This window comes from Mchenga conophoros, linkage group LG6 (genome assembly GCF_057382185.1).
Source record: "Mchenga conophoros isolate Kocher_MC1m ecotype Shallow Benthic linkage group LG6, M_conophoros_male_GT1.1, whole genome shotgun sequence".
In the NCBI taxonomy this organism is placed as follows: Eukaryota; Metazoa; Chordata; class Actinopteri; order Cichliformes; family Cichlidae; genus Mchenga; species Mchenga conophoros.
In genome coordinates this window covers 6,003,536-6,019,327 of record NC_140531.1, presented here as the reverse complement: position 1 = coordinate 6,019,327, position 15,792 = coordinate 6,003,536, and the positions used below count along the sequence as shown (strand labels likewise).

Sequence of the window (15,792 nt, the reverse complement as noted above, 5' to 3'; positions counted from 1 at the left end):
TTGTTACACTTAAACTTCTTATCTTTTAAATTGTTCAGGGACTCTAATTCTGAAAGAATCTTAATATTGAACATTTCAATTGAATACTCATATATAGATATTTGCTTGCAGCAAATAGAGGCTGTGTACACTGTTACGTCACCACTAAGAGGTCTAGGGATGTGAGTGTGGGGATCGGTAACAAGTGGGTCCAGAATGGAATGAAAAGGAAACCAGACAGTCAATATATAATATAGCTTTATTACAAATAATCTTGACCAAAAGAGCCAGCAACACCGTTTTATCAATAATGCAAAGAAACAAAGGAAGCAGTTGCAGCAACAAAGGAAAAAACCACCTAACAAATAAAGGAGACACTTCTGGGGCCCACAAGCCCGTCTACTCACTCAACTTAACTCCTCAACACAGGCATGACAGACACACAAAGGACCCTTTCCAACACCTAGAGAACTGGTGTAGAGCCACAGGGGAAAAACCACCACACATACAGTTCATCTCCAGCTTATATAACCTCAGAGAAGTGATTGCTGACTGAGCCCAGGTGGTAAACGAGGCCAATGAACAAGAGCTGTGTCCTGGGGAGAGAGAAGAGTGAGAGAGAGACAGAGGGGTGGAGCAAGAGAGGAGGAGGCGGAGAGAGAACACCACCACACCCACACAAGGACAGTTTCAGGAGGATGATCTGATATCCTCGTGTTGGTGTTGTTCCCAGACCATCATGAAAATGTTGTTCCAGGTTCAACATTGCAAGTGACCAATCACATTGTTGTGACGTTATTCTTTTGCGCACCAAGCCATTCGTGCATTTATGAAATTCCAATGTTGCAAGGACAATATCAATTCTGCTTACTGTTTATTAAAGGGTTACGGTTAGGGTTAGGTTTAGGGTCAGGGTCCGTTGATCGGCGGACAGAGGCGGTTTCTCGCAGCTTAAGTACAGTTTTTTGTTTTACGCCGGTTTTACCCGAAGTCGCAAAAGTATGACGTCACAACATTCTGATTGGTCACTTGCAATGTTGATCCTGGAACAACATTTAGTATGATGGTCTGGGAACAACACCAACACGAGGATATCAGATCAACCGTGTCAGGAGGCCCTGCTAGGGCCATAACATACACCAAGAAAAGCAAGGTAGAAGACAGAAAGTGATACTTGCACTCGATGGTTATTGCTGACTTAAGTTTCTAAACATGAAAGTATTAAATTGCTGGATCCTGGAATATCCGCAGAATATGCGCAGACAGAAACACTCTGATTGCTCAACAACATCCATGTGCGTGTGTATTCTGGTCTAAAGAAATATGCCAGAAATATGTCTGGCTCTGTTCTAAACACTTTGAGTGATTAACAAGGTCAGTGAAATGCTGCTGTGGGAGAGGGACCCAAAGCACTGGCACTAATAGACTTTAATTTCCACCACGGTTGCAAGGTCATAACACAGCTTGAAAAAAAATTCCCCTTCAGATACTTGGACCGGACTGAAGATGATTAAAAAAAACAACCAATGTCCAAAGAACAACATTGAAACACCTTCATAAAACCTGGAGAGCACTTTAGAAACATGCAGTAGGTGAAAGTCTGTCCTCTCTTATGCAAAATTCAGATAAGTGATGGGCGGCTCAAAACCTTCGGACAAATATCAGAGTTTAAAGAAATATGAAGCATAAATCTAACAGTTGTAGCCTAACAGAAAAATATAAGACATGTTCATAGTATAAACAAAAGTCTGAACAAGTAACAACCCAGCAAACAAAACTGAAGAATGTTGTTGTAATAGTGGCAGACATAACCTCCACATCTGGTTTTGGATCTTTGAGGAAGACTGACATTTCTTTAAGTTATTTAATTTAATTTTTAATTTGATCTCTTTATTTGATAAGATTGAAATGCATGAATGAAGAACTATTTGCTGGAAATACTTTTGGTGATTGCAGTCAGTTTGACCATTAAGGCATTTTACACTGCAAAAGTTAAAGACCCTACAAAAGCACTAAGAAAATCACAATAATCCAAGACTATCTTTGAGCAAGCATTTAGGTACTTTTATAGGTGATTATCTAAGTCAAACATTTGTGAAGGAAGTGCCATCTTTCAATGACACTCTGCAATTGAGTGTTCATAGTGGAAAATAGATATGCCCCAAGAGAAGAAGGGGAGAGTCCTAGCAGCTGGCAGCTAGCTGACCTGGCTAAGAGCAGGAAATGCGAAGAGGCTGTATCTGCAGAAGGTTCTGGGTTGAAACTTCCTGGTCAGTCAAAGCCTTTCTGTGAAATCTACATAGATTTGTCAGAGTTCAAAAACCTGCTTGTTAGTTGAACTGTTGATAAAGATGCAGATGTTTGAGTGTAAATTTGTGCTGTGATAGGCTCTGTCTGTATTGCCTGTATCCTGCTTCTTACCCAGTTACATCTGGTCAATAAAACCTCCATTATAAGGCAATCATTATTGTTTTCAGAATTGGATATTTGTTCCAATAGTTTGTTGTTTATCATTAGTAAGGCAAACTCTGATAATATATGTTATGGGAATATCTTCATGTGTTCCTGCTAACACCATCCAGAACTCTTCACTCCTCTCATTGTAAACTTACACAGTTAGTTGATTTGGTCAGAAATTCAAACTGCAGTTACCTCTCTGTGTTTTCTCCTGCAGATGCTCCAAAGCCTCCCTCTGTGTCAGTGAGTCCTTCTGGTGAAATCAAGGAGAACGTTTCAGTGACTCTGACCTGTAGCAGTGATGCTAACCCAGCAGCTACGTATGTCTGGTACAAGATGAACAATCAAACACCTGTCAGTACAGATTCACAGCTCTCCTTCAAGTCCATCCAGCCTGCTGACTCTGGAGAGTATTACTGTACAGCTGAGAACAGGCTGGGAACATCAACACCTACAAACATTTCTGTTGATGTGAAATGTGAGTAAAACAGGGCGTCATGGTTGTCAGTGTTTGAGATTTTCAAATCATGATATTCATTTTGATTCACATTGTCTATAGTATTCTATTTAAGATGCTGGGGTAAATAATGTTGTTTGCTAATCAACTAAATGATGTGGCTGAAATTTCATCATTATCTGATCAATAATTCAAACTTTGAAGGAAATTATAGGATATTGAATCCCTTTGTTTTCTCCTGCAGATGCTCCAAAGCCTCCCTCTGTCTCAGTGCGTCCCTCTGGTGAAATCAAAGAGGGCACTTCAGTCACTCTGACCTGTAGCAGTGAAGCTAACCCAGCAGCTACGTTTGTCTGGTACAAGACAAATGGAAGGACACCTCTCAGTAAAGAACCACAGCTTGTCTTCAGATCCATCGAGCCCTCTGACTCTGGACAGTATTACTGTATAGCTGCTAATACAGTGGGGACGACATCTGAATATATTTCTATTAATGTGAACTGTGAGTGGAAATAATTTCATATATTTCTCTCAGATCCATCAATAACTTCTCTCTATGACAGTGAGATTTAATCTCCCTTCAGAGGATAAATTTTTTTTTAAAGTTTTTTATATACTGCATAGGTTGTCATAAAACTTCGGCTCATTTCTGTAGTAATTCTACAACTTTATATCTTTGCTAAGAAGAAAATAAATAGATTCAACTACTGCACAAGACTTCGAGCTGTTACAGTGTTTAAATTCCTCATCATTTTAACAAATTACTGATCATTTGCACAACTGTTTTTCACACAGATGCTCCAAAGTTTCTGTCAGTGATGGTGAACCCTTCTAATGAATTCAGGGAGGGCGGATCAGTGACTCTGATCTGTAGCAGTGATGCTAATCCAGCAGCTCAATACTCCTGGTACAAGAAGAATGGTCAAAAACCTCTCAGTAATGAACAGCAGCTCTCCTTCAGCTCCATCCAGTTCTCTGACTCTGGAGAGTATTACTGTAGAGCTCAGAACAAAGTGGGGAGGAAGAAATCTGAATATACCTCCATTGATGTCAAATGTGGGTGAACAAGTTTATTTGTTTTAAGAAAAACTTTCTAAAATCCCTTCGTGTATAATTAAAATTGATTAACCTCAAACATTTGCTTTGTTAATCTCTGTCTGTTTCATAATTCATTTCAGCTACTGTCGATCACTGAACTGCTCCATTTATTGCATTTTTATATGCCACATATTCCCTTTGAAATCAATGCACAAAACTATTTCACATATCAGGTAATCATGATCATTGACTTCCATCAAGTAGTGAAATGATAAAAACGTTGTGATTTTTCAAAATGTACCTTTCAGTATATTAACCTTTTACACCTTTTACAGATGTAACTTCTTTAAAAAGGATAAATTCAATTTTCTTCATTAGTTTTTTTCTTGCATGCCAACTTATAAACATTTCAGTGCACATCCACATCTGCTGAATCATGTAAATAGTCCAATTTCATCAAATCTTAAAGTCATAGTGTAGATGGGAACATCTCTCTGATAACACCATCCAAATCTCCTCACTGAGAACTTCTGTAGCATCAGGTTCATTGAGTTGTTTGATCTGTTTAATAATTCAACCTTTGAAGGAACTAATAACATGCTTTTGTCTCCCTGTGTTTCCTCCAGATGATCCAAAGCCTCCCTCTGTGTCAGTGAGTCCGTCTGGTGAAATCACAGAGGGCACTGCAGTGACTCTGACCTGTAGCAGTGATGCTAACCCAGCAGCTACGTATGTCTGGTACAAGAAGAACAGCCAACCACTCGGCAAAAACCCACAGCTCATCTTCAGCTCCATCCAGTCCTCTGACTCTGGAGAGTATTACTGTAGAGCTGTGAACAAGCTGGGGTCAACACTTAAATCCATCACTATTGATGTGAAATGTAGGTCAAACAATTTTCATAACAGCATTTTTTTTGTTCTCATAATTTCTTGTTTACAATTAGTGAAGTAAACTGTGATATAAGTTATGGAAATGCCATAAGTCTGCTGTCAGACTCGACAACAAAGACTTCGCAACTTACCAGTCTGAGGACGTTAACATTCGTGCTAACACCATCCAGAACTCTTCTGTCCTGTCTATGTACACTTACACAGTTAGTTGATTTGATCAGAAATTCAAACTACAGTTACCTCCCTGTGTTTTCTCCTGCAGATGCTCCAAAGCCTCCCTCTGTGTCAGTGAGTCCTTCTGGTGAAATCACAGAGGGCACTTCAGTGACTCTGACCTGTAGCAGTGATGCTAACCCAGCAGCTACGTATGTCTGGTACAAGATGAACAATCAAACACCTGTCAGTACAGATTCACAGCTCTCCTTCAAGTCCATCCAGCCTGCTGACTCTGGAGAGTATTACTGTACAGCTGAGAACAGGCTGGGAACATCAACACCTACAAACATTTCTGTTGATGTGAAATGTGAGTAAAACAGGGCGTCATGGTTGTCAGTGTTTGAGATGTCAGTGTTTTGATTCACATTGTGTATAGTATCCCATTTCAGATATTGTGGTAAATAATGCCATTTATTCATATCATCAATTCAATGAGTCGGCTTAGATTTTGTCTTTGATCTAATCAATAATTTGAGCTTTGATCAAAACAATACCTTGCTATTATTTCCCTTTGCTTTCTCCTGCAGATGCTCCAAAGCCTCCCTCTGTGTCAGTGCGTCCGTCTGGTGAAATCAAAGAGGGCACTTCAGTCACTCTGACCTGTAGCAGTGATGCTAACCCAGCAGCTACGTTTGTCTGGTACAAGACAAATGGAAGGACACCTCTCAGTAAAGAACCACAGCTTGTCTTCAGATCCATCGAGCCCTCTGACTCTGGACAGTATTACTGTATAGCTGCTAATACAGTGGGGACAACATCTGAATATATTTCTATTAAAGTGAACTGTGAGTGGAAAAAATGTCATATATTTCTTTGAAATCCATCAATAACTTCTCTCTGTGATAGTGAGATTTAATCTCCCTTCAGATATTTTTATTTTATTTTATTTTTTATATACTGCATGAGTTGTCATAAAACTTCATTCCTTTAGCAATTCTACAGCCTTAAACTCCTTCTCTGCAGAAAAAAATATGTTTAAATGTTACACTTTTGGCTGTTACATTATGTCAATTTCACAACATTTCAACAATGATGTTTTTTCTCGCAGATGCTCCAAAGTTTGTGTCAGTGATGGTGAGCCCTTCTAATGAATTCAGGGAGGGCGGATCAGTGACTCTGACCTGTAGCAGTGATGCTAATCCAGCAGCTCAATACTCCTGGTACAAGAAGAATGGACAAAAGCCTCTCAGTAGTGAACAGCAGCTCTCCTTCAACTCCATCCAGCCCTCTGACTCTGGAGAGTATTACTGTACAGTTCAGAACAAAGTGGGGAGGAAGAAATCTGAATATACCTCCATTGATGTCAAATGTGAGTACATTTTTTAAGAAAAATGTTTGAAAATTCCCTTCATGTCTCCTCACTGAGAAGCTCCTGTAGCATTAGATTTGTTGAGTTGTTTGATCTGTTTAATAATTCAACTTTTGAAGGAACTAATAAACATGCTGTTGTCTGCCTGTGTTTCCTCCAGATGATCCAAAGCCTCCCTCTGTGTCAGTGAGTCCGTCTGGTGAAATCACAGAGGGCACTGGAGTGACTCTGACCTGTAGCAGTGATGCTAACCCAGCAGCTACGTTTGTCTGGTACAAGAGGAACAGCCAAGCACTCGGCAAAAACCCACAGCTCATCTTCAACTCCATCCAGTCCTCTGACTCTGGAGAGTATTACTGCAGAGCTGTGAACAAGCTGGGGTCAACATTTAAATCCATCACTATTGTTGTGAAATGTAAGTCAAACAATTTTCACAAAAGCAGGTTTCAACATGTCTGTCAGTATTTCTACATATGTTGGTCTATAATATCATCTTTCTTTGGGTCTGCCTGCTTCATGATTGCAGACAACTGCTGTCTCTCCCTGAGCAGAGCAAATTAAGATAAAACGTTATTTTTCTTTTTTGTGTTACATTTTTAGCACACAGTGTTACTGTGCTGTTCTGGTCAGTCAATCAGAAATATGAAAGGTACTTTTCATCTTCATCTTGTCTTCTATTTATGGTTATAAACTTATCACAGGTCACTTAGAGGAGAGCCCGACTTTGACTCTGTGCTGGTGATTCAGTGACTATTGATAAGTAAAACCTCATCTTGGCTCCATGACGTTTAAAAACATAATATGACCTATATTATCTTCCTCACTAAGAAAACAAATTGACATTTAGGACTCTGATAGTAAGATTTCCTCTAAGGTACATTTTTCAATCAAAATTTGTAAAATATATTTTTTAACATTTTCATCCTTTGAGGACTGCAGTTTTCCAGAAAGTTTTCTGTGATTCCTCTTTCTCGAGAAGAAATAAATGTCAGTACTTATGGTGGAATCAGGTTGATACAGTGGTCATCATTGTCGACTTATTATAAGAAGGTTCTGGGCTGAAACTTCCTGGTCAGTCAAAGCCTTTCTGTGAAGTCTGTCCAAAAACCTGCTTGTTAGTTTAACTGGTGATTCAGATGTCAATGTTTCAGTCTGTATTTGTGCCGTGATAGACTTTGCCTGTATCCTGCTTGTCACTCAGTTATGTCTGGTCAATAAAAACTCCAGTATAAGGCAATCATCATTATTTTCAGTATCTGTATTTTTGATCTTGTAATTTCTTGTTTACCATTAGTATGGAAATATCATAATGAGGATGTTGACGTTCCTGCTAACACCATCCAGAACTCTTTACTTGTGTCATTGTACACTTACACAGTTAGTTGATTTGGTCAGAAATTCAAACTACAGTTACCTCCCTGTGTTTTCTCCTCCAGATGCTCCAAAGCCTCCCTCTGTGTCAGTGAGTCCGTCTGGTGAAATCAAAGAGGGCACTTCAGTGACTCTGACCTGTGTCAGTGAAGCTAACCCAGCAGCTACATATGTCTGGTACAAGATGAACAATCAAACATCTGTGAGTACAGATTCACAGCTCTCCTTCAAGTCCATCCAGCCTGCTGACTCTGGAGAGTATTACTGTACAGCTGAGAACAGGCTGGGAACATCAACACCTACAAACATTTCTGTTGATGTGAAATGTGAGTAAAACAGGGCGTTTAGGAAACCTTCAGCTCATGAGTGTCAGTGTTTGAGATTTGCAAATCATTACATTCATTTTGATTCACATTGTCCATAGACCCTTTTTTAGATATTGTGGTAATTTGTTTCATTTTTTCATCAAATCATAATGTGGCTAAGCTTTTGTCTTTAATCTGATCAATAATTCAACCATCACACCCTCCGGTCCCCTTTCTTGAAGATGGGAACCACCACCCCAGTCTGTCAATCCAACCTCCATGCAACATTGTAGAGACGTGTCAACCTGGACAGCCCTGGACAGCATCCAGAGCCTTTAGGAACTCAGGGAAGACTTCATTTACTGCAGGGGCTCTGCCACCGAGGAGTTGTTTAACTGCCTCAGTTATCTTGCCCATAGAGATTGGCGAGTCATCCCCCTCATTCCCAGACTCTGCTTCCTCAACAAAAGACGTGCCAGTGGGATTAAGGAGGTCCTCGAAGTATTCCTTCCACCACCCAACAATTTTCTCAGTTCAAGTCAGCAGCGCTTCACTCAATGCAAGTAGAGCTCTGTGTGTTGAAGATCTCGTGGACTGGGGCCGATGTCCAGCATTCCCAGTGGATCGGTCTGCCAGGACCTCTGCTCCTGGCTGCTGCTGGCACAAAATGCACCCGACCCCTACGGCATCTCCTGCAGGTGGTGGGCCTGCAGGAGGATGGGCCCATGTCTCTCTTTTGGGCTGTGCCCGGCTCAGCCCTTTGGACTAAGGCCCGGCCACCATACACTCGCCTTTGGGCAGCTTCCCCAGGCCTGGCTCCAGGACGGGGCCCCGGTAACCCTATACTGGGCAGGGTGAACTTCTAAATCGCTCTTTGTCTAGTCCTTCACCAAGGACCATTTTGCCATGGGAGACCCTACCAGGGGGCAGAAGCCCCTGGACAACATAGCCCCTGGGTTCCCTGGGACACATAAACCCCTCTACCACCATAAGGTAGTGATATGCGGAGGGGATCTTTAAAAAAAAGATACAATGCTGTCATTTTTCTTTGCTTTCTCCTGCAGATGGTCCAAAGCCTCCCTCTGTGTCAGTGCGTCCGTCTGGTGAAATCAAAGAGGGCACTTCAGTCACTCTGACCTGTAGCAGTGATGCTAACCCAGCAGCTACGTTTGTCTGGTACAAGACAAATGGAAGGACACCTCTCAGTAAAGAACCACAGCTTGTCTTCAGATCCATCGAGCCCTCTGACTCTGGACAGTATTACTGTATAGCTGCTAATACAGTGGGGACGACATCTGAATATGTTTCTATTAATGTGAACTGTGAGTGGAAATAATTTCATATATTTCTCTCAGATCCATCAATAACTTCTCTCTATGACAGTGAGATTTAATCTCTCTTCAGAAGATTTATTTTTATTTAATTTTTTATATACTGCATCAACTTTCATAAAACTTTGTCACATTTCTATAGTAATTCTACAGCCTTATACCTTTGTTTAGAAGAAAAAAAATAGGGTCAACTACTGTACAAAACTTCAAGCTGTTACACTTTATAAATTCCTCATCATTTTAACAAATTAGTGATAATTTGCACAATTGTTTTTTCTCACAGATGCTCCAAAGTTTGTGTCAGTGATGGTGAGCCCTTCTAATGAATTCAGGGAGGGCGGATCAGTGACTCTGATCTGTAGCAGTGATGCTAATCCAGCAGCTCAATACTCCTGGTACAAGAAGAATGGTCAAAAACCTCTCAGTAATGAACAGCAGCTCTCCTTCAGCTCCATCCAGTCCTCTGACTCTGGAGAGTATTACTGTAGAGCTCAGAACAAAGTGGGGAGGAAGAAATCTGAATATACCTCCATTGATGTCAAATGTGGGTGAACATGTTAGTTTTTTTAAGAACAACTTTTGAAAATTCCCTTCATGTCTAATCAAAATTAATTAACCTCAAACATCTGCTTTGTTAATCTCTGTCTGCTTCATAATTCATTTCAGCTGCTGTCATTATCTTTATATGTTATTCAGCACCTGGACTCTTTCACTATCAACTAATAAATTAAGTATGTGGTTTAGCATTACCCTCTAATTGGAACGCCTTTCAACACCCACTGGTAAAAGGCCTTACATCAGTAACTGTGTAGGAGAATGATGTCAAAGCTGTATACACCTGTATATACCTGTATATACCTGTATACACCTGTATATACCTGTATATGCCTGTATACACCCGTATATACCTGTATATGCCTGTATATACTTGTATACACCCATATATACCTGTATATACCTGTATACACCTGTATATACCTGTATATGCCTGTATACACCCGTATATACCTGTATATACCTGTATACACCCAAATATACCTGTATATGCCTGTATACACCCGTATATACCTGTATATGCCTGTATATACTTGTATACACCCATATATACCTGTATATACCTGTATACACCTGTATATACCTGTATATGCCTGTATACACCCGTATATACCTGTATATACCTGTATACACCCAAATATACCTGTATACACCCGTATATACCTGTATATACCTGTATACACCCAAATATACCTGTATACACCCGTATATACCTGTATATACCTGTATACACCCAAATATACCTGTATACACCCGTATATACCTGTATATACCTGTATACACCCAAATATACCTGTATATACCCGTATATACCTGTATATACCTGTATACACCCGTATATACCTGTATATACCTGTATATACTCCCTCGAATCTTTCTGCTACTGAAATCCCCATAACTGACCACTTCCTCCTTTCATTTAATCTCACTCTCTGCTGCTCTTCTACCAAGCCAACCCGTCTCATCTCGTTCCGCAACATCAAGAACATTGATATGGACATTCTCACTACCAGTTTGGACAATGTTCAGATTCCGGACTTCTATTCTAATCCTGATGATTTGTTGTTATATTATAATAATTGTCTACGCACGGTCCTTGATTCTCTGGCTCCTGTAAAAACCCACTCTGTTTCCTTCGCTCGCTCTGCTCCCTGGTTTACCTCTGACCTCCGAGCTCTGAAGGCCAGAGCTCGGCAGCTAGAGCGTAAATATAAGAAATCTGGTTTAACTGTTGATTCAGAAATCTATAAATACCATGTACTTCAGTATAAAGACTCCATCAACAAGGCCAAACAAAGCTTCTACTCTGGTATTATCAGTTCTTATGAGGGTAATGCAAGGACTCTGTTTTCAGTTCTCAACAAACTAATTCAACCCCCCAACGCTTTACCACCGCACTTCTATTCCTCTGAAACCTGCAACTCCTTGATGCTGTTCTGGACTACGAAAATCAATAACATCCACCAACAACTCAGATCAAATGTTGTGTCTACGCCCTCTCCAGAACCTTTTCTCCTTTTTGAGCCGTTTTCCCACTTTTCATCTTCCTGATTTATCTGATATTTCTGAGTTCATATGTAAATCAAAGCCTGCCACATGTCATCTTGACCCCATGCCCACGGGGCTTGTGAAATCCTGCCTCTCTTCTTTACTCCCACTCATTTCAGCTATCATTCACTCTTCTCTCACCACCGGTATCATTCCCCCCTTATTGAAGACTGCTCTAGTCACTCCTATACTGAAAAAACCTTCCTTAGATCCTAACAACTTTAACAACCTCCGTCCGATTTCCAATCTACTCTTCATTTCTAAGATACTCGAAAAAGTGGTTGCAGCTCAACTTCATTTACACCTGGTTAATAATAACATCTACGAGAGATTTCAATCTGGTTTTCGCTCATGTCACAGTACCGAAACTGCTCTACTTAAAGTCACTAACGATCTTCTAATCAGAGCTGACTCTGGTCTTCTCACCATTCTCGTCCTTTTAGATCTGAGCTCAGCCTTTGACACCATTTCTCACTCTGTCCTTCTAAGCAGACTTTCCTCTCTCGGCATCTCTGACACACCCCTCGCCTGGTTTCAATCATATCTCCTCGACCATTCCCAGTTTATTCAACTAAGATCATTCCGCTCTCGTCTATTCCCCGTCACCTCTGGTGTACCCCAAGGCTCAGTTTTAGGCCCTCTTCTCTTTAGGTACCATCTTCCGCAAATTTGATCTTCAGTTTCACTGTTTTGCTGATGACACCCAGATATATATCTCTTGCAAACCTGATTCCTCCCTCCCACCTTCTTCCCTTACAGAATGTCTATCCAAGTTAAAATCCTGGTTTACCTCTAATTTTCTAAAGCTCAATTAGGATAAAACTAAGATCCTGGCTGTAGCTGTAGCTCAGGTGGCAGAGCAGGTCAGCCACTAATCAGAAGGTTGGTGGTTCGATCCCAGGCTGCCTCCTCGCTGCATGCCAAATATCCTTGGGCAAGATACTAACCCCGTGTTTGCCTACTGGTGGTGGTCAGAGGGCCCGGTGGCGCCAGTGTCCGGCAGCCTCGCCTCTGTCAGTGCGCCCCAGGGCAGCTGTGGCTACAATGTAGCTTGCCATCGCCAGTGTGTGAATGTGTGTGTGAATGGGTGAATGACTGAATGTAGTGTAAAGCGCTTTGGGGTCCTTAGGGACTAGAAAAGCGCTATACAAATGCAGGCCATTTACCATTTACCATCCTCCTTATTGGCACCAAATCGAACCTTTTGAAGGCAAACCATTTCTCACTCACCATCGATAACTCCACAGTTTTCCCTTCTCCTCAGGTTAAGAGCCTTGGTGTCATCCTAGACAGTTCACTTTCCTATAAATCTCACATCAATAATCTCACCCATTCTGCCTACTTCCATCTACGTAACATTAACAGATTGCTTCCTTCTCTTTCCACCCAGTCTACGTCCATTCTTGTCTTGTTACCTCCCGTACTGGCTACTGCAATTCTCTTTTGCATGGTCTCCCCCTGTCAGAGATTTACAGTTAACAAACAGTCAGGTGAATAATCAACACTGAGACACTCGAGATAATTAACGTGCTGCACGGGTGAACTACTCAGAGAGCAATCACACCGAACTGCAGTATTCGTTTATTTTTATAGGTTACATCGTCAATATGCAAATATAATCACATTTCCTGTTACGCAGGTCCTGATGCTGTCTGTGTGTAAGCTGTGTGTGTATGTGTGTGTGTGTGTCACAAAGTATGTGTGTTGCAAGTCAATTTCTAAGAATAATATAATGCAAGTCAACTTCTGCGGATATGTATTTCTGTACTGGTCTCGGTAAATGTCAGTGTCACAGGGTCAGCTTCCTGTTTCTACAGAAAACTGTGTCTGGTGAAATATGTATAACATAACTTTTGAAGCATAAGCAAATAAAACAATAAAAACTCCCTAACACCCCCAAAAATCCCTCCATAAGCTTCAACTAGTTCAGAACTCTGCTGCTCGCATTATCACCAGAACCCCCTCCTACCAGCACATCACCCCTGTTCTTCAGGAACTTCACTGGCTCCCTGTGAAATTCCGGATAATTTTCAAACTTCTTCTGCTCACCTTCAAGGCCATTCATAACCTCGCTCCTTCTTACCTTTCTGACCTGTTAACCACCACTTGTTCTGCCCGTTCACTTCGTTCTTCTTCTTCTATCCAGCTTACTGTACCTTCCTTCCGCCTCACCACCATGGGAAGCAGAGCTTTCAGCTGCTCTGCTCCCAGGCTGTGGAACTCTCTGCCCCCAGAAATAAGAAACATTGGTTCTCTCCCCCAGTTTAAATCCCAACTCAAAACTCATCTGTTCAAATCTGCATATTCACTGTGAATCCACTGTTTGTTAATTTTATCTTGTGCTTTTATTTTATTGTTCTTATTCTGCCATTGTTTTACTAAGTGTTTTATCCTATTGTAAAGTGTCCTTGGGTGACTTGAAAAGCGCTCATAAATAAAATTTATCATTATTATTATTATTATTATTATTATTATTGTTATTGTTATTATTATTATTATATGCCTGTATACACCTGTATATATATGGCTTCTTCATTACATCATTGAGCTTTAATCTGCACTTGCGAATGGTGCAGTGAACTGTGTTCCTGAGCCCGTGCAGTGATCTAAATGGCAGAATGTTACCTGAATGTCTGGGGGACCAAAGCTCACAGGCATCTAATATGGATTTTTGGCCTCATCCCTTAAGCGGAGGATTTCTCAAAATTCTCAGAATCTTTTGATGATTTGATGTACTGTACACGATGATGTCTTCAAAGTCTTGACAATTTTATATGAAAAAATATTTTTCTGAAATGTTTTCACAGTTTTTAGACACTTTGCAGACATTAGAGGTTAGACGTTTTGCAGATTGGTAAACATCTGGCCAGTTTCTTTTAGGAAATGGGGTTGTTTAAATAGTGTCGTTTGTCTAGATCTGATCATAAAGTGATAATGTGGCTGAGAACATCTCTCTACTAAAGCCATCTACTCACTGAGAAGCCCCTGCATTAGATTCATTGAGGTTTTTGATTTGGTCAATTTTTCAGCCTTTGAAGGAAATAATTCCATGTATTTATTTCCCTTTGTTTCCTCCTCCAGATGCTCCAAAGCCTCCCTCTGTGTCAGTGCGTCCCTCTGGTGAAATCAAGGAGGGCGGATCAGTGACTCTGACCTGCAGCAGTGATGCTAACCCAGCAGCTACGTATGTCTGGTACAAGACAAATGGAAGAACACCTCTTAGTAAAGAACCCGAGCTTGCCTTCAGATCCATCGAGCCCTCTGACTCTGGACAGTATTACTGTATAGCTGGAAATACATTGGGAAGGAAGACATCTGAATATACTTCTATCGATGTGAAATGTGAGTGGAAATAATTTCATTTTTCTCAGATTCAACAATTTTTCTTCTCACTGATCGATTTTATCTCTCTTTAGAGACTTTCATTTGATTTTTGATCATCTGTATCAATTGTCAATAAGGTTTTGCTCACAGTAGTTCAACAAACGTATACCTCTAGTTGATACATTTTGTCAATTCCCCATCATTTGCAAAGACTTCTGACTAATTGTGTTTAAAATGTGAGTCTGCATTTGTCCTGTGAGCGACTAGTGAGGAATTCTTTGGGATTCTGGCATGATCGCGCCACCATGGAGCGATCGTGGCTCAAGAGTTGGCAGTTTGTCTTGTAATCGGAAGATTGGCAGTTTGAGCCCCGGCCCGGACAGTCTCGGTCGTTGTGTCCTTGGGCAAGACACTTCACCCACCTAAAAGTGCTATATAAATGCAATCCATTATTGTTATTCTTTGACATGTCATCATAGCTGGGGTAGGCTCAAACCACCCAAAAATGCAGTAAAGCTTACTGTTTTTTCCAATAAGAAATTATTGAACCAACTCTCCAACATATCTGTCCATGGTTTCAAGATGATGTGCAAACTTTTCTTTTACTGCTACAGAAAAGAGGCAAGTAAAGTGGAAAGTTTGAACTGGCATTCATGTTCACTAAGAAACTATAATTTGATCAGACTGGTCAGTCATAATGTCTCTGTGGACATCAGTATTCCTGCTAAATCCTGCTGGAGTGGCTGTAGCTCAGGTTGGTGATTCAATCCCTTGCTGCTCCAGTCTGCATGGCAAATATCCTTGGGCAAGATACCAATGCCAATTTGCTCCCTGATGCATCCATCAGGGTGTGAATATGTGCATAGAAAAAAGTGTTTGTGTGAATGCGTGAAAGAGTCATGCTGTGTAAAGTACTTTGAGTCCTAGAGTAGACTAACAACATCCATCCTGTCATTTACACTTACAAAGATGTTTGATTTTGTTCAAAAACTACAATTACCTTCCTGTGTT

General features: G+C 40.8%; 1 protein-coding gene across 1 annotated transcript in view; it reads left to right on the top strand.

Moving 5' to 3' along the window:
• Positions 1 to 15,792, top strand: part of LOC146571961 (hemicentin-1-like) — a 33,933-nt gene that overhangs the window by 6,945 nt on the left and 11,196 nt on the right. Inside the window, exons 10-21 of the mRNA XM_085278431.1 lie at positions 2,654 to 2,914; positions 3,138 to 3,395; positions 3,689 to 3,949; positions 4,558 to 4,812; positions 5,085 to 5,345; positions 5,566 to 5,823; positions 6,087 to 6,347; positions 6,508 to 6,762; positions 7,784 to 8,044; positions 9,088 to 9,345; positions 9,638 to 9,898; positions 14,539 to 14,799. Of these exons, the coding sequence (XP_085134557.1) occupies positions 2,654 to 2,914; positions 3,138 to 3,395; positions 3,689 to 3,949; positions 4,558 to 4,812; positions 5,085 to 5,345; positions 5,566 to 5,823; positions 6,087 to 6,347; positions 6,508 to 6,762; positions 7,784 to 8,044; positions 9,088 to 9,345; positions 9,638 to 9,898; positions 14,539 to 14,799 (3,111 nt within the window). The remainder of the gene's footprint in view (positions 1 to 2,653; positions 2,915 to 3,137; positions 3,396 to 3,688; positions 3,950 to 4,557; positions 4,813 to 5,084; positions 5,346 to 5,565; positions 5,824 to 6,086; positions 6,348 to 6,507; positions 6,763 to 7,783; positions 8,045 to 9,087; positions 9,346 to 9,637; positions 9,899 to 14,538; positions 14,800 to 15,792) is intronic.